General features: G+C 43.9%; 1 protein-coding gene across 8 annotated transcripts in view; it reads right to left on the bottom strand.

Annotated features, from left to right (window-relative positions):
• Window positions 1-24442, bottom strand: part of Zmynd11 (zinc finger MYND-type containing 11) — a 581274-nt gene that overhangs the window by 5629 nt on the left and 551203 nt on the right. For 4 of the 8 annotated variants that reach the window (XM_008841329.3, XM_029567468.1, XM_029567469.1 and 1 more), the window contains 8 exons: window positions 10757-10834; window positions 9923-10015; window positions 7866-7953; window positions 7080-7135; window positions 6047-6124; window positions 5263-5381; window positions 1141-1348; window positions 475-711 (listed from right to left, as the gene is read on the bottom strand). In XM_008841329.3, coding sequence (XP_008839551.1) covers window positions 475-711; window positions 1141-1348; window positions 5263-5381; window positions 6047-6124; window positions 7080-7135; window positions 7866-7953; window positions 9923-10015; window positions 10757-10834 — 957 coding nt within the window. Of the gene's footprint in view, window positions 1-474; window positions 715-1140; window positions 1349-5262; window positions 5382-6046; window positions 6125-7079; window positions 7136-7865; window positions 7954-9922; window positions 10016-10756; window positions 10835-24442 lie in introns of all 8 variants that reach the window. The other 4 variants (XM_029567473.1, XM_029567474.1, XM_029567471.1 and 1 more) reach the window with 2 other exon arrangements.

Below are 24442 nucleotides of genomic sequence, written 5' to 3'. Positions count from 1 at the left end.
TCGGTCTTTTTGAGACAGGGTCTCCCTGTAGCCCAAACTGGTCTGGATTCCCTATGGAGACCAGGCTGGCCTCCAATTCACAGAGCCTGCCTCTGCCTCCCAAGTGCTGGGATTAAAGGCGAACACCACCACACCCAGCTAAGTCTTACTTTTAAAATAAACAGAATTTTGTTATACAAATTATAAGATCATTAACAACTTAGAATTACTTCTTTGGACTAGATTCACCAACAGATTTCCTAAGATCCTAAACTACTTCTCACTGAGTATGTGTGGCATACACCAAGATTTATAATTTTAAGACACACAGTTTACACACTTGTAAAAGACTGAGCTTAACCACAGTCTCCTTGTGTTCAAGGGCTGGTGTGGCTGATTTACTGATACTTGCTGTTTTCAATAACGAGAAAGCCTCGGGTGCGGGAGGCTGCAGCATGCCCTGTTCACTAGCCGCCCCTGCTCCGGGCCGCTTACTGAGGATGGAGACTGTGAGCTCAGGTGCCGGGCGAGAAGCAGTTCACAGCGACAGGAGTCAGGAGACTGGGCCTTGACTTGAGGGAGAGCATGTGGCTGTCTTGGCCGCACTCCGAGGCCCCCTCCTCTCTCACCTGCCCCCTGGACACGGGGAGGTGGGCGACTTACTTCCTTTTTGGGCTCCACACTGTGGTTCCGTCGTCCTTTCTTTGCTCGTGGCTCTTGAGTGACCTTCAGCTGCTGGCATTATAAAAGTAACATCTTATTATTCCACACAGCATGAGATAGCTCGACGTGAAAATACTTGTAGTAGACCCACAAGAGAGACTTGAGTCCTTGCATCCAATCAGCAGCTATCCGCCCCCAACCGGTGTGGGAAGGAGCCCAGGAGCCAACAGCAGCAGCTGTGCACTTCCTGACTTCCCACCGGCCAGCCGAGTCAGGCTCCAAGCCCTTAACGCTTAGACCTACTCACACCTCTGCAATAGGTTAGGTTACTTCTGAAGAACTCTTTACAAATGTTTGTATGAAAGGGAAAGAATAAATGTCAAAACCTCTTTATTACAGTGAGGATTGTACAGAAACTTCCACATTTAAAGATAAGAATTACAGGACCCTCCTCCCCAGGACACCACTCACCTGCTTGTCTCACCGGACAAAACTCACCTGTTCATTGCTGGTAGAGGAGATACTGGATTCTGCCTCTTCCTCACCTCGGTCCTCGTTTTTAGACTTCCAGAATCTTCCTTCACGGAGGAAACGCTGATGCAGTTCCAGTTCGTCGCAGGCCTTTTTCCAACCCATACTACGCTTCACATGCAGTCGGTGAACATTGACTGTGATATCCTGAATGTTTTCAGAAGGAATCCAGGCCCTGCAGGAAGCATTTGATGGTAAGGTTAGAAGCACTGGGTCAGAAGCACCCACAGTGGTGGTAAGGGCTCTCAGAGTGCTGAGGACCCTCAGCCTGTGGTAAATCTACAGCAGCTCTGACATACTCAGGCTGACACTTAAGGTCTGAGAAACTTCACCAACAGATGACAGGTGAGGAATTTTTCTGTTTTTCTGCCATTAGACTTCTAGAACTGGAGTGATTCATGTCTGTTTCAACTTGCTCATTATTATTTATTATTCTTACCCTGACCCTTTTTTGAAAATTTTAAAATTATTTTTATGTGTGTGGGTGTATTGCCTGCATGGATGTATGCGCACCTGTGTCATGCAATGCCTGCAAAGGTCAGAAGAGGGTATATGATCCCCTGGAACTGGAGTTATGGAATGTTGCTAGCCACCATGTTGGTGCTAGGAATCGAGCAGTCAGGGCTCTTACCACCATGCCACCTCTCCAGTGCCCTCACTATTTTTCTAAGCAGTGTGGGTCTGGATGAGCAATGTCCCTACAGGCTCACATCTGAACATGTGCTCACACTTGGGGACACTGTTTGCAGAGGTTAGGAGGTGAGGCCATGTTGGAGGAGACACATTACTGAGGGTGAGCTTTGAGCCCTGTCCCACTTCCCGCTCACTCTCTGCTTCATGGCCCTGCTTGAAGGTGTGAGCTCTCAGCTTTCTGCTCTGGCTGCCCCTGCCCCACCCCCCAACAGTAAGCCCAATAAACTCTTCCTTCTATAAGTGGCCCTGAGTATGCTGTTTATCACAGCAACAGAAAAGTAACTACCACGATCAGTTGAGCCTGTCACAGTTCATCTCTCTTCTCTTCAGACTCTGAAAAGTAGTGTATTGTTTTGAGTGAAGGAAGCTAGCTGGATCATCCAGTTGTAACTGATCACCCTACAGAGTCATTTCAGAATGCCCACAGCTTTATTTGATACACATCTCAGGTGTCAGTGTTAGCTCTATTTCTGCCATACCCCTCTACATTAGATACATGAGATTAATACAGGGAGATGGGCTTGGATCATTTCACGGCAAAGCACTTGGCCCCTCTGACCTATATGCACTGGAGATTCAGAAATGCAGAATGGAAAACTTGATTTGGAACTCTCAAGGAAGGGTGCACAGACTCCAGGAACTTAGCCCAGGTGCTCATCCCTTGACTAGATTTGAATCACTGCAGGATCTGCTGCAGCAAAGGGGGCCCCATGGAGCACAGCCAAGCCAGGCTTCCCTCACCAAACAGCTGGGGGGTATGCTGCCCACCAGAGGCTCAGGAGAAACAGTCTGATGGCTGGAGCTCAGTGAAGCATCAGCTCTTCTGACTTTACGAGTCTTGTGACTAAACTAGAGAGAAATGAGAGGGAACTATAATACTGTGCAGTGTGAGGGGAGTGTGGCCCAGGATGCGGGGAACAAGGAACAGGCCAGAGCACTCCTTTTGTGTTTGGTCTCCCCAAAATGAGTAAGATGCTGAGACTCTGCAGAGAGTGAACACAGGGGAGGCAGAGAGCTATGGGGCACCTGCATCACTGCAGATACAGAGGTGCTCTCTCTCATTTCCCATTCCCATTCTCCTTCTGTGACTATACAGCATACTGTAGTTCTCATTCTCAGTCTCTACTGTAGAGTTCCAGGAATACCGGGCTGTTCTGAGGGATCCCCTAGAACTGTGCCCACATGTGCTTTAGCCACAAAGAATGCTGGTCTGTTCAAGATAAGCTATGTGCTTCCTAATTTAAAAGCACATCAAAGACAGCAATACTGTTCGAGTCTGTATTAGCTAACTTGGCTCCACGGGCACCTGTGTAGCATTATTTATAAACACTGCCTCCACGTCGTGGCATGTGGCATGATGGTACAGGCTGGCAGGTCTGAATGCTGTGGAAGAGTTCTCTACTGTGAGATTCTGAATCAGATGAAAACTGACAGCACATAAGTCATGAGTTCCTGTCATACACTAGGCAGTCAGCAAAAGTGCTCTTGGCTCAGTTTTCAAATATGCGACTTCACCAAGGGTTCTGTTACAAGCAGTGCAGGGGTGAACTATGAGGCTTCTCTTCACCCTGCACTCTCAACACAGCTCAGAGTACATCTCCGTGTTCTTCCTGCCGTTTCTACACATAGATTTCAGTTTTATAAACTATCCCTGAGCACACTCTTTGAGGTAAAATAAAAAGTGCAAACAGACATCCCACAACTTAAAGTATTATAAAGATGTAACATAATTCTGAGTCTGCACTAAGCTTCTTTTGGGCTGGCTCCTGACCTGGGCCATCCTATCCTCCAGCAAAACACAGCAAAAAGGTCTGGATGCCTTAGGGAAACTGCCATTTCTCAGCAAGGCAAAACTCTGTGATCTATAAACACCCACGGAAGCTGCTCTCCAGGGTAAAGCAGTGGCTGTCTCAGCCCTCAGACCACAAGAACCCAAGTCCAGAAGGAGCTGATCTAAAATTGTTTATCTGTCGAATTCTTTGTCTCCCTCCTATATGAAATATGATGTGCTAGCAAAAGAACATCACATCAGAACTTAGACCTAGTGCCTTATAGCAATATTCCTGGTGCTTGATTCATGACTATATAATATTTTCAAAACATCAAATATTCTTATATAATTGTTGTGTCCGAACAAAGCATTCACTCCAAATACCTTATTAGTCTAATCATACTGTGCCCAGAATAATGATTCTGTATAATACAGTGGAACAGCAGATATATTTTCTTCTTATTTTTTTTATTTATGTATGAGTCTTTTGCCTGCATGTGTGTAAGTGCACCCATGTTGTGCAATGCCTACAGAGGACAGATGAGGGCACTGGATCCCCTAAAACTGGAGCTACAGACAGATGGTTGTTAGCCACCATGTGGGTGCTGGGAAGGAAACCTGGGTCTTCTATAAGAGCAGCCAGTGCTCTTAACCGCTAAGCCATCTCTTCTGCTCCAAGCAGATTTCTTTTAAAGTATAAAGTCCCAGAGTCCCATCTATCTAAATCATTTAAGTAGAATTTTGCTTATTTACAGAAACTTTTTAAACGCCCTGCCTCCTCTTCTTTATATAGTTGCATGTGCTGAGGATCACTCACACCAGGTGCTGTGCTTCTCCTTATCAAAGCTCAGGAGGTGGGCACTACAGGCTCAGAGCCTCAAAGAAGACAGCAGGGGCAGGAAGGGCAGGACAGGAGGACAGGTGCAGTTCCAACCCACTGCTCGTGCGCGGTGCCTCACTGACTGTGGGTGTGAGCCAAAACCAACTGAATATGATGCACTTCCAAAGGAATGCTGAAACTTCCCACTCAGTCATAAGCTACAAGGAGCACGTTGGATTGAATTTGTACATTCTGTCACTAATGTTTCTTGCCATAAGTCTCTATGTGAGAGAGCACAGAATTTAAGGTATTCACATCTGTCTCTGTGAGATGGGCACTGAGTGGAAACCTTGTCTGGCTTTATCATTGAACTCACTAACCCCATCCAGTCACCCTTCACAAAGCGTGTTCCCTTTCTGGATCAGTAGTGATGGTGACGGCACTACTACGACAACACTTACACTTCCTAGGTTTCAGTGTTCAGGAGCATCAGGGCTTTCATTCGTGGTGAACGCAGTTTTGTAATTTTATCGTGCTAGAGGCTGTCATCTCTTTATGAGGCATGCAAAATAATGTTATAGTTCAATGGTTCCTACTTTTTTTTTCAATGTGAAGTGGGCGCCTATGAGGACCCTACCCCTGCACAATGGATTTGATCTCAGCAGAGTCTGCTTTGAGTCTGAAGGTCAGCAGCCCATCGAAAATGTCCTGTTTAGCAACAATATTGGGGAGATAATTTGGCATTCCAGCAGCACAGTTACCAGACATCTGCATGCACAGCTCTGGTCACTGTGCACTAAGTTACCTCTGGTGGTGGTGGCCAAAGAAGCGAACGTCAACTTGATTGTCTTCTTTCTGCATGACTTTGGCTGGCCAAAACCCGAAACCTTTCATTTTAGCCCAAACTAGCTCATGATTAGGTATCTGAAAATGAAATGCATTTCTTTTAAAGCATTTAAGTAAAATAGTGTGGATTAAATAAAATATAATCCATTCGGATAACAGTTCTTTCACTATCAGAAGAATGCCCAAAATTTATCTGCTTAAGGAAGAGTAGACGTGAACTACTTCCTAGGAGAGGGAGGACTGGGATAAAGCCAGGGGCCTGTGGACAGCAGCAGCAAACACAATGCCCTGGCTTGCTTCAGGGCAAGCAACACCTGGGGTTTGTGAGATAGGGAGTTGTTCAGGCCCTGCCCAAGCCTATGGAATCACAGGCCTCCATCTTCCAGGGTTCCTCAGGCAAGATATGCACAGTAAGGTCTCCTGAGACCATCTAATGCCAGTGTCAATGAAGCTGCCCTCAAAATACTCAGAGGCTCTCTAGTCATTTAAGGAAATGAAGGAGCTACAGACATATGCAAAGCCACAGACTTCTTGTTAAAAAGGAGGAAAAGTAAAAATTCACTATACTGTCCTCAGGGGCCCAATGCTCAATCTTACTGAAACGCTGTTTACAGTTCAGAACTGTACAATGATCACAGTTGTTCATATTAAAACCACATAGACGATGATATAAAGAAATATTTCAGAAGTCGTATGATCTTTATAGAACCAGGAACTAAGGTAAATCATGGAATCTCACGTACACAAGGATAGCAGAACCAGTTGTCAGGACGAGCATTTGACAGGTAGAAGCAGTTCTTGCAGAGCTGCAGTTCGTCCAGCTGAAAAACAAAGCAGCTGTTCAGCCTCCAGAGGACACACTGGCCCAGACAGCACACAACAGCGACGGCGGTTGGCATGCTCCTCTGGGCAGCCTTCAGTGCATGCCATCTACTAAGCTTAGTGACAAATCTGTCTGTCCTTCTAGAAGGTCCTGTCACCAAGACAAGAGGCTGAAGCAGCCTGGCAGGCTGGACTCTGACTGCCCCGCTCCCCCACGCCCAGTCGGCACCTGCACTACAGCATGTCTTCAGAAGGGGTTTCCTGACCAGCATGTGGAGGGCCCAAGGACCACGGTGGTCCGCACTCTGTGTTGCCTCCATTTCAGTCCCCTGCCTGTATGATATTCTCTCTGTAACTTATAAAGACATGTTGTCTGTTTCTGTTCACCAGTCTCTCTTTTCAGAAGACAGCCCCCCACACAGGGAGCCTACGCTGATCACCAGAGCCTATCTGTCTTTCTGTCTTCCTTCCTTCTATAAGTATTTAATGACTAAAAAAGCTAGAGTCAAATTTGAAATGAACTGAGGAAATAAAACATATGAGGACTTTACAAAGACAATAGAGTTGTAGATGTTCTGAATATGAAAGACTACATATTTCACTTATTGGATGAATAGAAACTTTGCTCTTTTGACTCTCTCTTTTTTTTTTTTTTTTTTTTTTTGCTACGGGGAGCCAAGTGTGACTCATCAAAGTGTGACCAGCACTGCCTGTGCAGCACACTCATAAGCTTTACCATCTCACCAACTGCATTGGTTACTTGAAGTAACTAACCCTCCCATCATTTCTCTTTGATCAGTTTTACCAGAAATATTTACTTACTTCCCATGTATGTCAAACATGAAAAATCTAATTACATTAAAAGGAAACACCATAATTAAAATATAGGAACAAGATAAAAGCCTCAAATATATTTGGATTGTAGCAAAGGTTGGTTCTTGGGCATGTAAGTACCTCGTGGCATGTGTCTTTGTACAACATCCGCGCGATGTCTGCCTGCTCACTGTCTGCTGTAGTTAGAGACAAACACAGCCTATAGTTACTCATCTAGAAACTAAGATCACCAAAGTCAAGCACCTTATGTGCTTTCAGCTAGGCAAAAGCAGATGCACACAGTTCCAAGGACTTTTTTTTTTTTTTTTGTCTTTTTGAAGCAGGGTCTCCCTGCAGCCCCAGCTGTCCTGGAACTCACTGTGTAGACCAGGCTGGCCTTGAACTCACAGAGATCCGCCTGCCTCTGCCTCCCAGGTGCTGGGACTACAGACGTGCGCCACCACGCCCAGCTCCAAGAACATATTTTACATAAAGTTCAGGCTGCACAACACATTCTACAGGCAAGTTTTATTTTACATTTAACACAATCACTGATTCTCTAAAAGTAGAGCAACTTCCTTCCTTTTAAGATGAGAGACAGTGGGAACGTATCAGGATTGGAAAGCTTAGAAAAGCTATGGTGAATCCATTTGAAACTATGGGAAGACATTTTGCTAGGGGCACAGCTCTGTGGTACAGTGCTTCCCTAGCATGCACAAGGCTCTGGGTTGATCCCCATCAGCATAAAAGAAAAACAAACCACAAAAAGAATATATTTTCATCAGTTTTCCTTGCAGTCAGTCACCTCTGTAAGCTACATCACCAAGCAGCCATAAATTTAAATTCTAACATTATTACTTATAATAATGTGAAAGGCATCTTCAACATGGAATTTCCAATGCACACAAAAGAGAAGAAGTATTCAACCTCCGTAGAAAATCACTGTGTTGTGGAGAAGCAGCTGCGCGTCAGCTTTGAATTCTTCGTAACTCCGGTACTTCCCCTCATTTACTTTCTGCAGAGGGCAAAAGACAAAAGCACAAACATGAGTGGCATCTGTCTGGCCATACTCACGACAACTCTTTCAGATGATTCACATCTGTAGCTGTGCCCACAACTGATGGCCAGGCAGCACTACTGACACCGGTGTGGCAGATCGGAGCCTCGTCAGCCACAGTGGACTGACTGAGCGATTGCATCTGCAGCCTCGGTGGCAGCTCTGAGCTTGGCCAATGAATGCTTCAAGGAGACAGAACTACACGCCTGCTGTTCCTAACAGCCAGAGAAAGACTGAAAAACAGAAGTGTTAGTCTAGGTGAGTCACCAAACTACCCGGCTGTTTGTGGTTCTGAGGTGGCCTAAAGCACTAGCTCAGCAGTAGCGTCAGGAGCTCCTCGACACATGAAGGCAATGCAAGGTTCCTCCTATTAGTGTGACGCAGACTTCCTCAAGGCACTCTCTGTAGCTTGCTTTGCCAAAGGCAAGGATTACAGAGGGATTTTGAAGGGTTTCTTTCCTCAGGAAAGGGGGCCAAACTGCTCAAGTGTTCAAATAACCATGTTACTTGGAAACAGCTAGGAAACCAAGGCCCCTACAGAACACTTGAGATCCCATGTGCCCGCTCCACTTGCTCAAGTAGCTTCTCTCCTGTTCTAATCCTAGTTCAACTGCCCTCCGTGGTGAAGGCTCCCAGATTCTCCCCAGTGGGCTTACCTGCATCCCATAGGGCACTACTGGCCTGCAGGGTACCTGCCAGATCAGACACCGGATTCCCTCTGGCATTGCCGCCTCTGTTGGGCTAGGGTAAAACCGGTCCTGGTGCCGCTCAGGAGCTGCCCTAGGCTGAGACCTTCCCTCCAGCACTCCCAAAGCACTTTGCCTTGAGTTTTGCTCTAAATCATGGCTCATACTTCAGATTTTAAACTGGATTATGAACTGAAAAAGTTATAAAAATCCTGTCTTATTAAGTTTTGTTACAGGACTTTTGTTCAGTTAGTACTTGCTACTAAACACAAGGCCAAATACTCATTAACCCAGCTAGTGCCAGTCCTTGTTTTAAGGATGAGTCTAGAAGAATCAGGGAGCCTTCATAGGAAAGGTGATGCAGTGCGATCTTGGAGGAGTCGACAGGAAGGAACCCCCTGAGCAGGGGGGTAGGGATGGGAAGGGGTGAGGCGACTTCAGCCTCAACAGGTCCAACAGTGTAGGACAAGGAGCCCAGACAAAATCTAAGTTTGTTGCTTCTGTTCTAGGGTCTGTGGCCATTTTGAAGCAGCGAAGTGGCTTAATCCTTTCTTGTACTGATGTGACCCAGCCAGAGTCCTCAGCTCAGGAGGGCATTAAGACACTCCTAAGACAGCTCTCCACTGGTCCTAAGGTTTCCTTACAGACTATTATGGCCAACCACAAGATTTAAAAATTTTGGCACAGCACAAGAAATGCAACATTAGTAACTCAGTAATCCTGACCAGCAACATGTCTGCATTTTCCACTGGACTCTGCTGTAATTTAAGATTGGCAATCGGCAAATACATTAAAATGCCTGAGCTATAGCAGGCAATGTGAAGAGCTTTAAGAATACTTTCTGTAGCTACAACCCTCATTTTCTTCCTTTTGTGGTTTCCCAACACTCCAAATCCATGCTATGTCCTAAGTTTTAGCTAAGAGAAAGTCCCGAGCACTAGTTTCTGTCAAAACTAGAAAGCCATGCTCAGAAATAAGTACCTACATGCACAATGTTAAACTGCCCAGGCTAGAACACATTTTCCATAATCAACAAATATCAAGTAGCTACAAGTTGTTTAACACCAGGCCTTTTAAATTTTGCACTGGAGTGTGTGAAACTTAAGTACAAATGCTTCAGTCAGAAAAGAAGCAGAGAAAATGCACGGGACGGAGTAGCAGCCATCACTGCTGCGTGCTGCTGCTCATCCTTAGCCTGGCAGTTCAAAACATATGAAGTGGAAAAAAAGGAGTCCATTTACCTCTTGTATGGTGGGGACGTCCACAGCTGAATGTACCAGCCTCCTGTACATCGGATGCTTACTGTCCTTTCCCTTTTTATTAAGATCTATGGCCTAGAAAGTTGTTAAGACACAAAGAAACCCATAAAACATCAATCCTTAAAAGTCACAGTATTTTCTATCTGTAAAAAAAAACCTTCCAAGAAGTATTTTAAAAGTTACTGGGAAGTTGCCACAGTTTAATGTGGCATTCCTTAAGGTTTCAAAAGAAAGAAATGCTATTTAATTTAAAATTGCAATAACCAATGAAGTGTTCCTTTTGAGAAATTTAATCAAAATGTGGGTTTTTTTTTTTTTTTGGTCTTTTGAGACTGGGTCTCCCTGTAGCCCCAGCTGTCCTGGAACTCACTATATAGCCCAGTCTGGCCTTGAACTCACAAGAGATCCGCCTGCCTCTGCCTCCCCAGTGCTGGGATTAAAGGAATGTGCCACCACGCCTGGCTTAATCTAATGCAATTAATAAAATGCTTATGTAAAAAAGACAAAACAAAAAGCAAAATCTAGCCTAACACAGAACCATTTATCGGAGGAAACAAACACAATAGGATGCAGATTTGGTGGTACAGGCCTGAGATTCCAGCTCTCAGAAGGCTGGGGCAGGAGGACTACAAACTCAAGTCAATGGCAGGCCCTGTGTTGAGGAAACCAAACCAGGCCAAAATGAAGGCTAGCGGCAGCAGCTCCCTCACTTTGCACTATGACATTCACATGTACTGACTCTTGGCTGCTCATGGTGGAAGAAAGACCCGCAGCAAAGCCTGCTGGGGAGAGGCTGGGAAGCTCAGCAGGACTCACCCGCTCCTTCATGCGGGAGACGATGAACCTCAGGTAGGTGCCCATCTCCTGCTTGTTTGTATTCTTCTTCTTAATGCTCTGTGGAAGAAAGAAGAGGCCAATACAAGGTCTGATTCACACGTTCGCATTCATGTAAAAAAAAAAAACATAAAAAGAATTACAGTACACAAAGGCTTTGCTATAAAACACACTCCTTCCAGCACCTGACAGGAAGTCACTGACAGATGCACAGCAGAAGCACCTTGTGCTAAATGGTGGGAACTGAATTAGGGCGCTGTACTTGACATGATGCTGCAAATGAAAATTTCCCGTTCTTGATATATTTTGAAATTTCAAATCATTTTCCAATAAAAAGAAATGATAGATGTAATGGAAAACCCCTTATTTACCATGGATCAGCTGCTACAGTCTTTTAGAGAGCATCATAACACCTCTTACAGAGAACTTCAATATGTCATCATTTTTTAAAATGTTAAAAAAATCTGTTGCGTGAATTATGCCATAGATCTATTAGTAATTATCTCCATTTCTATTAGTCTGGCCTCTGAGCTAATTATTTGTTATTTTATTTATCGCTCAGGAAAACTGGTCTACCTTTTGTCATTTTTAGACATCTAAACAACAAGGCCAAGTGTCCATGGCACTGAATCAGGATGAAGGCAGAGGCTATGCCCAAGGCAAAGTTAACTGCTGGGCCTGGGGGCAGTGAAACCACACTGCCAGGAACTAAATGGGCCTGGCCTACTTTAATAGATGCTACAACTTTTCAGTCACTAGGTTATGGTTTTCTACACAGTTAATGTAATTCCCACCAAATGACTTTATACACAGGAAGTCATACACAGAAAGTAATTGTAATATGCTAAGTACAGGGGGAAGCAAATATTTCTTATAACAGGATTTTGTAAGTAACATAAATTGATTACAGATGTGTGCTGTGCTACTTTATTATCTAGAAACAATCTGAGATATTTTTTCCCTTGTTTTGTTTCTTGAAACAGGGTCTCATATAACCCAGGCTGCCCTGAACTTGCTATGTAGCCCAGGCTGCCCGGGAAGTCTGCTGCGATTAGTTGTGTGGCATTGCACTTTGCTCACGAATTCCCCATCAGACTCCCCGTACCCGGTCCTAGCTCTGGTAGTGTGGACACACTTGCTGCTTTCCTCCTGAGCTCTCTGCCTATGCACACAACTTCTAAGTTCACACCAATCAGAGGGCTGTGTTTTCCAGTCCTCACGGTACTGGAAATACTGGTGGAACTTTTCTCCACATGCAGCCGAATGTCACTGCTGGGCACGTAGACCCCATCTACTCTGACTAGATCATTCCTGTGGTGGACCAAGGCAATGCTTAGAGGCTTTGGGGAAAGAGGTGATGTAGCTTGAGAATTCTCTCCTCATACAACAATAATAACCTTAACTGAATTTTAAATAAATCAGTCACATTAAGAGGGAAATGAAGAATTCAAGTAATCTATGTTAAGTAATGTACTGCGTTTGACTATGCAAAATGCTTACAGGCGTTCGAAACTTCCAACACAGGCTGAACTCCAGTCAGTAGGTTTGTGTCTGCAGTGGATTAACAATTCATTTTTCCCCATAACATTGTTTTTGAAAAAACTAAAAGGCACATCTACTTCTGGTGAATAATGGTATTTTAAGTATGTATCTGCTATGTGGTATGGTTAAAGAGAACTAATTATCACACATAGTACTTCACATATTTATGGTCTATTGTGGGAAAAGCATGTAAAACCACCCTCATTTTAACAAGGTTCCCAGTGGTTCTCTCAGACGCAGCATGTGAGGATGCTGGCGTCCCTCCAGTGTGCCAGCCTACGGGGGAGATGATGCATCTCTGCAGCCTGTGACTCCAGTAGAGCTCGGGATCCGAGGAGCAGCCAGCTTTCCGTTCAGGCTTTGGACAGCACACCATGAACACTGCCACCTAAGCTGGATCAGCAATTAGAAGAGCTGAGAGATTGGGGCGGGTTGGGAGGGTGGGACAAGTGCTTTTTTCCCTTGGCTTTTAGGGAAATCAATCTGCTTCTAGCTGGGTGCCATCCTAACAGGTCAACTCTACCATTAGCACTGAATTCAAGTCATTAGTTTCGTTAAATTACAAATGCATATGCATTCGGGCACGAGGCAGAAGTCTGGGATCATGGTCTGTAAGTAGGTAACTCATTTCAAGGAAATATACAACAAACACTTTATGTGGTACTGTAATACACTTTAATTCTCACTAAATACAGCGCCTAGCCCTCCATAAACTAAGCAGAGCGGGAAGGCCTGTCCTCTTTGACTCTTCCTTTGAATAACTGGGGCCCGGCTGGGCCGCACTGGCAGGTCTGAGCCTACGATTTCCCTCCCTTGTCCAGGATGGAGCCCTGTGCTTGCCCCCCGTCCCCGGGAGATGTCTCCAGGCACAAAACTCTTTGCAATTCCTGAGCTAAATATGAACATATGAAGTGTTTCATGCCGACAGCTGGAATCTAAGCTCTCCTGATGCTAGTGCCTTACAAAATAAAGGGATCCAACACCTTCCTATGTGCACTGCTAGAACTAGAATATCTGGAGCTAAAATGTTAACTAGATTGTTCTTTCTCTGAAACAAAAATATTGAAAGGCTTTGCAACATCCCAGGAACCACACTGAGGATCAGGAATCCTGTTTACCCACTTGCTCCCTTGATCACCTAGCTTAAACAGAGTCTGCATTCTGTTCCTTCTCGCTTTTATCTGTATGATGGGGCTATCACCATCTCACAAACCTTGTGCTCCTCTACGTGGTCATGCATGGCATCACTATTTTTTGGAAAAATAGGAATGCACAGAGCTTGGGAACCAGATTCTGTGCTGTTTAAATCTGTTTGGAACCCGGTTACCAGATTATTTCTTTTCTTTAAGTGAAATCGAAAGTGAAAAGATACCAAATTACACTGTATGAAAACTGCAAAAATTCAATAAAAAATTAAAAATAAATAACTAAAATAGTTATTTAAGAAAGTGAAGACCTAGTCATGTTAATCCCTACTGCACAAATAGCCTCGAGAATCACATCCACCATGAGAAGAAAAGGTCCTTTTCTTTGCAACTTACCCTGGACACTGATGTGTTTGGGTGCTGAATGAGATAACTACTTTTATTTTGTTAAAAATGTTCTATTTTCATTTTGAAAAAGATTTTATTTTTAATTATGTGCATATCTGTGCATGTGTGTGTATGGGTGCCTGCATACTCAGACCCCCAAGACTGCCATTACAGGTGATTATGGGCCACCTGATGTGGGTGCTAGGAACCAAATTCAGGTCCTCCAGAAGAGTAGCATATATCTGAGCCATCTCTCAGGCCACAAATGTTCTAACTTTCTAAAAAAACTTTCTGCACCATTCCTGAAAACTCATCCTTGCTTGGCAAGCACTCCATAGAACTAGATGTCCCACTTCAGAGTCTGTCACCTAAGAACTGGCTGGAAAGCCTCTAGAAACAATGCCAGTGTCCTAGCATGGGCATACTTTCCTGTAGTAGCTTCCTGCAGCATTGTGGGTTTGAGTTGTGAACAGGGCCTTGTATAGCCCTCAGATGTCTGAGGACCTGGATGTGCCACGGTAACTACATCTTTCCTCAAAGGAGAACCCTCTGTGTCAGGAGCTGCTCCAGGGGTTCTGACCAGGCTGGCTGAGGCAGGGAACCCAAGTGCTCACAGTTCTACAAGCAGTCCTCAATGTGACCCAGGCCGAAGGTCATAAACGACAGTGGGCACATGCTGGGGCAGCAGTTGAGATTTTAACCTTCGCTGCCCTACTGAGAGTGTAAAATGGCAAACCTTCCAAAGTTCCCTTTTAATGTGGCTTCCCGGTGGTCCACCTCAGCCTGTTGTGCAAACCCTCACTTAGCTTATCAGTACCACCACAGTTACTCGTACAAGGAGGAGCATCTCTGTCACCACGCATCAAATATGCTATTGTGGTTATGTTTTAAGCACATGCGGCTTCTTTTTAGCAGCTACAGTGGCAATTTCAGTGATCTTGGCCGCAGAGAACCAAGCAAAGAAATTCCACAGCCAAACATGATTGTTGTGTCTCGGCTTCTGTTTGTAGTTTTCACTTGCAGCCCAATACCTCTCTTCTGCTGTCAAATGAGGACTCCTACTTCAGAAACTAGGAAGCTGCTGCCAAGCACTTTGATGGATATGCACACTTCTGCTGGGAAGTGCCTGGTGGTCATAACTGCAGGGCTGTGTCTGTGCCAGAGTGATGGAATTCCCTTCCCACGTGCACAAGCCGTCGAGCTTTCTTGCTGAACAGCAGCAAACAAGAGGCCCCTCGACAGAAGCAGGGCCTTTCCCAAAGATGTGTAGGAACAAAATGGGCTGCAAGATGCTTTCTTATCTGATAAGCTTGTGGGTTTCCTCTGCAGCACACTTAGCAGTATATTAGAGGCTTACTAGTTCATAAACTACATCAGCAGAGCAAGACTTCAGGGACATCCTTAGGAAACAAATGCCAGGCCTGTCCTAAAAAGGCACTCATGGCAGTGTTTCCGTGGGTAGGCACTAGGCAACTCAGACACTTAGAACGGTTTGAGGGAACGTTACTAAAACAAGTTAAAGGAGAAGCCTTTTTTTTTTCTTTTTGAGACAGGCTCTCCCTGCAGCCCCAGCTGGCCTGTAACTCACTATGTAGACCAGGCTGGCCTCAAACTTACTGAGATCTACCTGCCTCTGCCTCCCAAATGCTGGAATTAAAGGCATGTGCCACCACGCAAGGCCAAGGAGACACTTTTAAAGTCAACACTACTTTGGCAGTATCAATAAGCAGACAGCTCCTGACAAGGTCCCCCATACAGACCACAAAACTATGCCTACAATGTATGCAAACTTTTCCAGACCCAACTCTTTCATGGGCTTTGAAGACTACGCCTGCTGTCTACTTGCAGGCCTTCATCTTCTTCATTCAGAGTCATGTTCAGGTCAGAGTCCAGCATGGTGAAAGCTGGCATGCGCTGGCACCTGTCCCTAGCACGTGGCAGCACAAAGGGGTCATTACGGTCAACATTTGCAAGTAAGAAAACATCTCTATGGTGGCCAAGTCATGGGGATCAAGAAGCCTTAAATGTTCTTTAACTCTGCTGATAACAAATCACAAAAAATTTATAATCACATAGCTGAGCTATCTAGTGGAAACGGCCTAACCCTACTGTCTGCTCCCAACAACACTAGGTGAGTACTCTGTCAATCAAAGTCATTTTCTAGAAATGTTTCCTAGAAATACACCCAGGTTAGGTTTTTTTACACCTTAATGCTATCATGCTCAAACAATCTATTGCCTACAAAACCAGAAGAGCCAGAAGAGCCACACAGCACCTATCCCTAGCACCAGCAGCAGAGGACCTGGCTTGCCACCTCGGCGGGTGGAATGAATCACCGTGTGCTGTACTGGGTTCCACACAGGTCCATCCTGACTCTACAGTCAACCTCGCAACAGTGACCAGCACTTGAGTTTCAGACGAGTTTTTTCTTCACTTGATTTTAAAGAATTTAGGTTTTAAAACCTCCTCTAAATGATTACAACTACGCCTTCTTAAAGCAAAAGTTTGAATTTGGAGGATGATTCAAAAGTATTAGGGATATCTTTAGGTGGGCTCTAGCATACTATGGGTAAGACTCCAACTGGCATGGCCTCTGGTCAAAGGAAAGCCCCGTCCATCACAGCACAGCATGTACGCTGCTGCGGGGCCATCTAAGATTATTCTGAGTCAGCCCTTTCTACTGGAGTGCAAGTTTTGAGATTGTGGCAACTTGGAAACATCTGCTCTGGGGTCTTAACTAGTGAGTCATCCCTCAAGCTAACTAATTCTACTGGCCACAGGAGGCCCAATATTTCTAAATCTACTATCCCCAAAGATTCAAAAGAATGATTAAAATAGTGGTACCTGCAGAGTAAGTTTAAGAACTGAAGAGATTTTGTTATTAAACACTGATTCCTAGAGATTTGAGAATAGATGGAAAGGAGGTAAAAGTTCTCATGGAAAACAGGGTTTGCATTTACTTTTCCCCATTTGACATGACACTAGTCTTTAAAGAAAGAACAGGACAGAATATTACATTTATTTACTTTGTGTGTATGTGTACCTGTGCATACACAAACATGCGCATGTCAAGACACGCATGTAGGGATTGGAGGACAAGTTGTAGGACTCGGTTTTCCTCCAGCCACGTGGTTCTGGGGATTAAAGTCAGATCACTGGGCTTGGCAGGAAGTGCCTCCACCTGCTTTTCCGTTTTGTGTCAAGGCGCACCTATCACTTGCTGTCTGTTTAAGGAGGCTGGTGGTGCCCACTGTCAACCCGCTCTGCGCCCTCTCCTCACACTGCACATGGGAAGCTGTGTGCACTGGCTGCATTCACATTCATCAGCACTGCAAGCACTGATGCTTTCTGTTCACGACCATGACCATCTGCTCCAGGAACCAGCCTCAACCCCAAAGTTATAATAAAGCTCCATTAAGATGCTGACCAGCTTCCAAAGAGAATCAAGGATCCAACACACTACCCAATACACATCATTCATCACTTGCCTTTGTTTATTACAGCATTGTTGAGTTCATCATGGAGATGCAATTCATTAATTGTACAGCTTCTTGTTTCTTATCAGATGGGCCGAGGTAGTTTCACAGAGATCACAGACGACAACACTCAGGATCTTACAGGTTAATGTGCTGTGCTCGACCTGAAAACTATCTCCCTTTGAAGGTTCTATGGCTTCTCCCTCTGGCTGTGCCCCCAGGGAACGTCAAGGGCCCCTTACAGCAGAGCCTGGTGTACGTCACTGAACAACAATTTTCTACTTTCACTTTTATAGAAACTGCATGGCCCAGGTGTCTTTAAAAACAGTGAAAATGAATGCATGCTTATCGTTCTCAGTACTGTGAGTAACAGCTTCCACTTGTATTTCACTTAAAAGTCAAAGGAGAGGCATATACTTTGGGGTGAGGTTATTCATCAACTTCCTATGTTCAGAAAGGCAGAACAAAGGGCAGGAGCCGTCACTTTGAAGTAGGTGTGCGATGAGGGATCTGTGTTTGGGCTTTATCACCTGGTTCCTTTGGGTTCTGAACCTTAAATGCCCGTCAGTTTGCTTTTGGACCAGCATCACGGGCCCACCTATACCCCAAAGCACAGGAGAGGTGCAGAAGCAACCTCAGCTCCACATCCACAACACAGCTTTCTGCACTATCTTTCCTTTGAGGTCCTCAAGGACAGTCACGGTGTGTATGTCTCCCTCCCACACAACTTACTCTGAACCCAGTGAGCACTGGGCAGGCCATGTGGACCCCTAATGTTACTCAAAGTCAACTCCTCGTGGTGAGCTTTGGTAGCAGACTGCTTTAGTTCTCTGTATTTTCATCTGCTTAATGGGCATATTGTAACCTACCTACGTGGGGCAGAAAAAAAGCACCAGGAGCTTAACACAGGACTTAAAAGTTAACTTTAAATGCTGTCCATGGATTTCTTCCCATAAGTCTGTTTTTGAAGTTTTTTATCCCTTTGCAAAACCTGAACCTTCCTCTGAATACTTTCCAAAGACACTACAGCAGCAGGAAGCTTCAGGAACTGCTCCCACAGGCAGGAAGCAGGAAGGAGCCCTCCTCACACCTCCTTAGAAGCAAGATGAAGGGAATCCCACCCTGCGACCTGGAGAGCGCTTTTTAGATGGGAACCAGGGCACTGCATGGGACTAACAACATTGGCCAGCTTGGATTTGCTCTTCCTGTAGGATCTATATAGCCCAGTGCTTCTGTGCTTTACTAGTGGGCCACATGAATTCACCATGCATGCAGTTCATACAGCACTACAGATTTTTCAGGGAGAAAAATGCCACCTAAACATGTGTGGAAGGATGAGTATTTTTCCAATTTTAAAGGTCATGCTGGAATAATCCATTCAATACCTGAAATAAGTGACTTCATCTTTTGCGATTTAAGTAGGTGTTGTTTAAGTCATTGTGTGTGTGTGTGTGTGTGTGTGTGTGTGTGTGTGTGTGTGTAAGATAAATGGAATGTAAAGTCATGCGGAATTTATTAGATGAGGTAATGAATGGTCAAACTGACATTTTTATATGTTACAAAACAATTACAAAGTTCTCAGGTAAAACTCAGAAGACATTTCAGAGCAGTATTCCATTTGAGGCCCAGACCCCATGATCTTCCTGTGAGTCGCTGAATGTGCAAGCATGTCATGCCCCTGCTCTGACCCCTGATTCTAACACCATATGAACAGTTCACAGATAAAAGCTGCATTTATCTGAATTTAAATGGAGGCAGTCTATAGACACAAAGCTGTAACTCCCCTAAATTGTAGAAACGAAATTCACTCACATAAGGAACATTAGCAGATTAAAAAAGGGTGGAGAGAGGTCTTAGATCCAGAGCAAATGCCCCACTCTCAGACAGTACCCATGGCTCCTACAGACAGGGCTTGCTAGGCAATCTGTTTGGCTGGGAGAGGAAGGTGTGGGGGCATTTGTTTAGAACTCAAGGTCTGATGGGAGACAGATGCCAGGCTACTCTCTCGAGGTCAGCTTTTCTCTTGGAACTGCATTGGGTTTAAAATACCAATGTTCTAAAATGTCACTGCCTGCTAGGACAGCCATGCCACATTCAAAAGCCACATCCCCATGTGGCTGGTGGCTCGTATGGGGCAGCAGAGCGACCATTTCCACCACAGAATGACAGCACCACTCTAAAAGGCCGTGTGCTATCACCCTGGCAGGTGGCTGTGGGGTTTCTTATGACAGACCACCTACATATTAAAAACAGCGCTCAAGTCCATGGGGCCTGGTGGCACACACCTTTCATCCCAGCACTTGGGAGGCAGAGGCAGGCAGATCTCTGTGAATTCAAGGCCAGCCTGGTCTACATAGTGAGTTCCAGGCCATCTGGGGCTGTAGGGAGACCCTGTCTCAAAAAGACAAAGGACAGGGGGCTGGAGACATGGCTCAGAAGAGTACCAACTGCTCTTGCAGAGGACCCAGGTTTGATTCCTAGCATCCACATGCAGCTAACAACTGTCCATAACTCCAGGGGATCCGATGCTCTCTTCCCACCTCTGCAGGCACCGCATGACATGGGTGCACTTACATATATGCAGGCAATATATTAATACACATAAAACATTAAAAAATTACAAAAAACAGTGTTCAAATGGTTATTGGTACATCTAACTCTCCTATATTCTCAAACATTAGGAGGAAAAAGTCGATTGGAAAGCTGACTCTGCTGGAACCATGGCTCTTGTTTTAGTCTTTACACTCCCAATTCTCTTAGTATTAAGAATAATGTTCATAGTTAGCACTCAGTCTTATGATTTTTTTTCCAACAGGCTTGTAGGCTAGCAAGAATGCAGTGCGTGCGCGCGCGCGCGCGCACACACACACACACATGCACGCACGCACGCACGCACACACACACGCGCGCCCATGCATGACTGCACACAGAGGCCTATGGCATCAAAGGTAAGATGACTTTGTAATTTGGAAACTATATATGAAAATGACATGAAATTAAAATGAGACATCCAATAAAAAATCAAATGCCCAACAAGAAGTTGCAAACTGTTCTCATGTGCTGTGGTGTATGTGGGTACACTCTTGAAAGATAAGCTGGTGGTTTATCAAAAAATGTACATATCCCTGTCTTTAGATTTAAAAACTGCAAGTTAGTGAAATCAAAAGTGATCAGACAGAAACATACACTCTCACACACAAGTTCCTTTTAAAAAGTACAATGAACTATGATGTATTTTTAGGTTATTTCTTTTATGAAAATAAAATTTTACAAGATGTTTTCAAAACAGGATATGGTTTTCTCAGTTCTGCTTGGCAAACTCATAGCCATTTCAGGAAAGTAAAATGTGAACCAGCCATGAAGAAATGCATAGTCAACAAGGCCTTCAGAAGCTGAGGTGGGGTATGATTTTAACACCGTGATGTGAAGTCACCGTGGACAAGCTGTCAGCTCAGAATGATGGACAGCACATGAATGCACATTGATGGAGAACTGGCAAGTGAAACAGGCTGGCTCTTTTCAGTAGAACATATAAGTCACACACCAAACACATACACATCCAAACACAGGGAAGAGTCTTGAGAATGTTCACCTACTATGGAAAAGAAATTCAGGAAATTTTGTTTTTCTTATCCTCTCCTATGTTACTCGAATAGAGCAAAATTTTTTAAATAATTTTTAAATCTTCTTTTTTAAATTCATGAGTTCATACTAACAAGACTGTGAAACTAGACCCTAGCACTATTTTTTTAATTAGATAAGATATTCTAAAGGAACATCCTCAGAATCTTCAGATTTTGTAAAGTTAATTATGATCCTTGGTAAAAATTATTTTGACTGAGATGTGAAATGATATACGGGATCTAATCCAACTGGTCTGGCAGAACAACGGACAGCTGGGGGATGGAAACTATTCTTAGTGACTTTTTGATGCCCCACAGCACCTGAGGTTGTACAAGGACAGTCCTTTGCCCTCTATCCAGTATTATAAAAATGTTTATCTACATTTTGGGTAGCAATGACTGGCTTCCTCTGCTATTTTTGCCTGAAAAACATGGTTCTGGCAGCTTCCCTGCAAAATCCCTCCGTCATATATCTAAACCACTCTGTATCTTTTCCAAGCATTAGTTAGAGAGGAAAAACAGACTGGAAAATCAATTCTGATTGGAGCCACAGTTCTTGGGTTTAGTTTCTGCACTCACATTCTCTTAGTCTAAGAATCTTTCATCTGAACAGTCATTTGTTAGCTGATTAAAGATGGCTTTTAGTGGAGGTTTGAGAGCCCCAGGAAAACTCTTCACACTGAGCCTCAAACACAGGTCACAGGCTACATAACCAACAGGCTACAATGAATGCACCAGCTAAGATTGCACGCAACTTGTAGCTATCATGAGTAAGCACAATCATAAATATCTAAACTGACTAAAGGAAAACAAGGAGAAGGACGAGTAGTATCCTATTCAGTCAGCTAACACGGAAATTTAAAAGAAACCAACCAGAAAAGAACAGAGCAGACTGTGTAGGAGATAGGAGCAAGCTTGCTTCCGAGTACTGATGGATGGAATATCGTTTTCTCCAAAGGTGTACTTACTCAATTTTTTTTCTTTTTTGTTTGTTTGTTTTTTGAGACAGGGTCTCACTATGCTACCTTGGCTGGCCCAGAACTCTCTATGTAGACTAGGCTGGCCTCAAACTCACAGAGCTCTACCTGCCTCTACCTTCCAAGTGCTGAGATTAAAAGTGCGTGTTACCACTCCCAGTCCAATTTCTATTCTTAATATAAGAAATGTAAAACGCCTATCCTGTTCAACTCCTCCTCAAAAATCTTAGTGTTTTTCCTTAAACTCCTTGCTATGAAAATAAGAACTGAATATTAAGTACAGAAAAACATGAAGACATGGGTTTATCTAGAACTGTTTCTGAATTCCTTCATTTGTAATATTATACCTAATTCAGTTTAACTGATAACACTACAGTTCATTCCTCTCTTGTGTTTTTACTGCCTTTATGCTCTTTTCTTTTTCTCCTGGTTGTGTTTTGTTTTGTTTTGGGTTTTTTGGTGGGGAGAGATGAGTAGTACAAAGAACTAAATCTAGGATCTCACAAGTTAGGCAAGCTACTCAAAAATTCTACCAGTGAGCTATATACAAAGCCTTCTTTTAGTTCTTTGTTTTTATTCTATCATCTGTCTGTCTGTCTATTATCTATCTATCTATCTATCTATCTATCTATCTATCATCCATCCACCCACCCATCCATCCATCCATCCATCTTTGAAGGCTTCCTCCCCTGCATCCTCCCATGCTAGCTAGGACTTATTTCACAGCCCAGTCAGGCCTTGTGCTACAGATCCTCCTGCCTCAACTCCAGAGTTACCTAGAATCACAGATTTAGCTAGGCCTAGCTCATAAGATATCATTAAGTTTTATTTCCCCGGTGTAATATCCCCCCAGAATACAGGAGATACCTATTTGTTTTTAAAATGCATAATCCAAATCCACGAAAACAAACTATGAGTGACACAGCCAGCTGCCAGGGTAATGACTATGACCACTCCCTGTGGACAGTTCTTGTAGACAACGCCTACTTGCAAGGATGTCAAGAGATCTACCTGAGACCTGACACTGATATTGTCAGATTTATCACCATCTTGCTGTATCTAATGAATAAGTCACCATTTAACAATGGCTTTTAAGGCGAGTTCAACTATCTGTTTTCTACTCTGTAAAGTAAGATGAGCTTAGTAATAAGCATGTTATAAGGAAGGACTGAGTGAAGGGCCTCAGGTAATCCAGGACCTCCGTTACTAAGGAAGACTGGGTTAAGTGGGCTTAGGTAAGGCCTCCGTTACTAAGGGAAGACTAGGATGGGTCTTGGCATTCTGCTGGTCATGCTCAGAAGTTTTTCACTGATGTCAGTCAGAGGGGAAAATTGTGAAGTAAAAATGTTGAAATATTAAAGTCAAATTAGTAGCATTACTTAAGACATAAAAGCTGAACTCATGGGTAAATTGGGCAATTTGCATGGTTCCAACTACATACTTGAATAACAAATACAAAACAATAGTGCTTGCAATTAAATAACTGTGCTTGCCATCAATGTCACTGAAACCAGTGTTCACTCAGCACACATGGTTCACACACAGACACACTACATTTTCACACATTCTCACACCACATTCTCACACACATTCTCGTTCTCACGCATTCTCACACACACATTCTCACACCACTTTCTCACATTCTCACACACCACATTCTCACACATTCTCACTACGTTCTCACACTACATCTCACACACATTCTCATACACATTCTCACACTACATTCACACACATATTCTCACACACATTCATACTACATCCTCACACACACATTCTCACACATCCTCACACACACATTCTCACACATTCTCACACTACATTCACACATTACATTCTCACACACATTCTCACACACCACATTCTCACACATTCTCACACTACATTCTCACATTACATTCACATACTACATTCTCACACACATTCTCACACACACATTCACACTACATCCTCACACACACATTCTCACACACATTCTCATATTACATTCTCACATGTAGACTGTTCAGTGGAGAGCATGAATGAGAATTATTGTGCACACTGTCTATTTTACCAATTACACATTGATTCTGCTTGAAGTAATTAGAACTCTTTATACACAACTGTTCCATTCCTCCACCCTCCAAATAAAATATAAGGAAAGATAAACTAACCCTGATGACCAATGCAAAGGCACCCTAGGATATAAAATGTATGCTGATAAAGAATGCTCCCAACACTGTAGTTTTTACTGTGTGTTCTCAGTAGCATAAACTGTCATTTATTATTAATTAATTTTTGAACAGATCATGTTATAGCACAATATTTCATATTTTAAAAGGCTATCCTTTAAAGCAATCACATAATCTAAAAACAGGTATAAAGTATGTGAAGAGAGTGTATTTCTATGTGATTAGAATTTTCCAAGATGCACACCCAGAACTGTGGGCTGTACTCTGTGGTGACCAGTCCCCAACACTGTGTGCATTGACCATCATCTCCACAAATAGCCCCCACCCTCTTTGTAGAACCGCAGAAC

The sequence above is a fragment of the Nannospalax galili genome, unplaced genomic scaffold, assembly GCF_000622305.1.
Source record: "Nannospalax galili isolate Female #2095 unplaced genomic scaffold, S.galili_v1.0 scaffold399, whole genome shotgun sequence".
Lineage (NCBI taxonomy): Eukaryota > Metazoa > Chordata > Mammalia > Rodentia > Spalacidae > Nannospalax > Nannospalax galili.
This window is presented reverse-complemented; position numbering and strand designations above follow the sequence as displayed.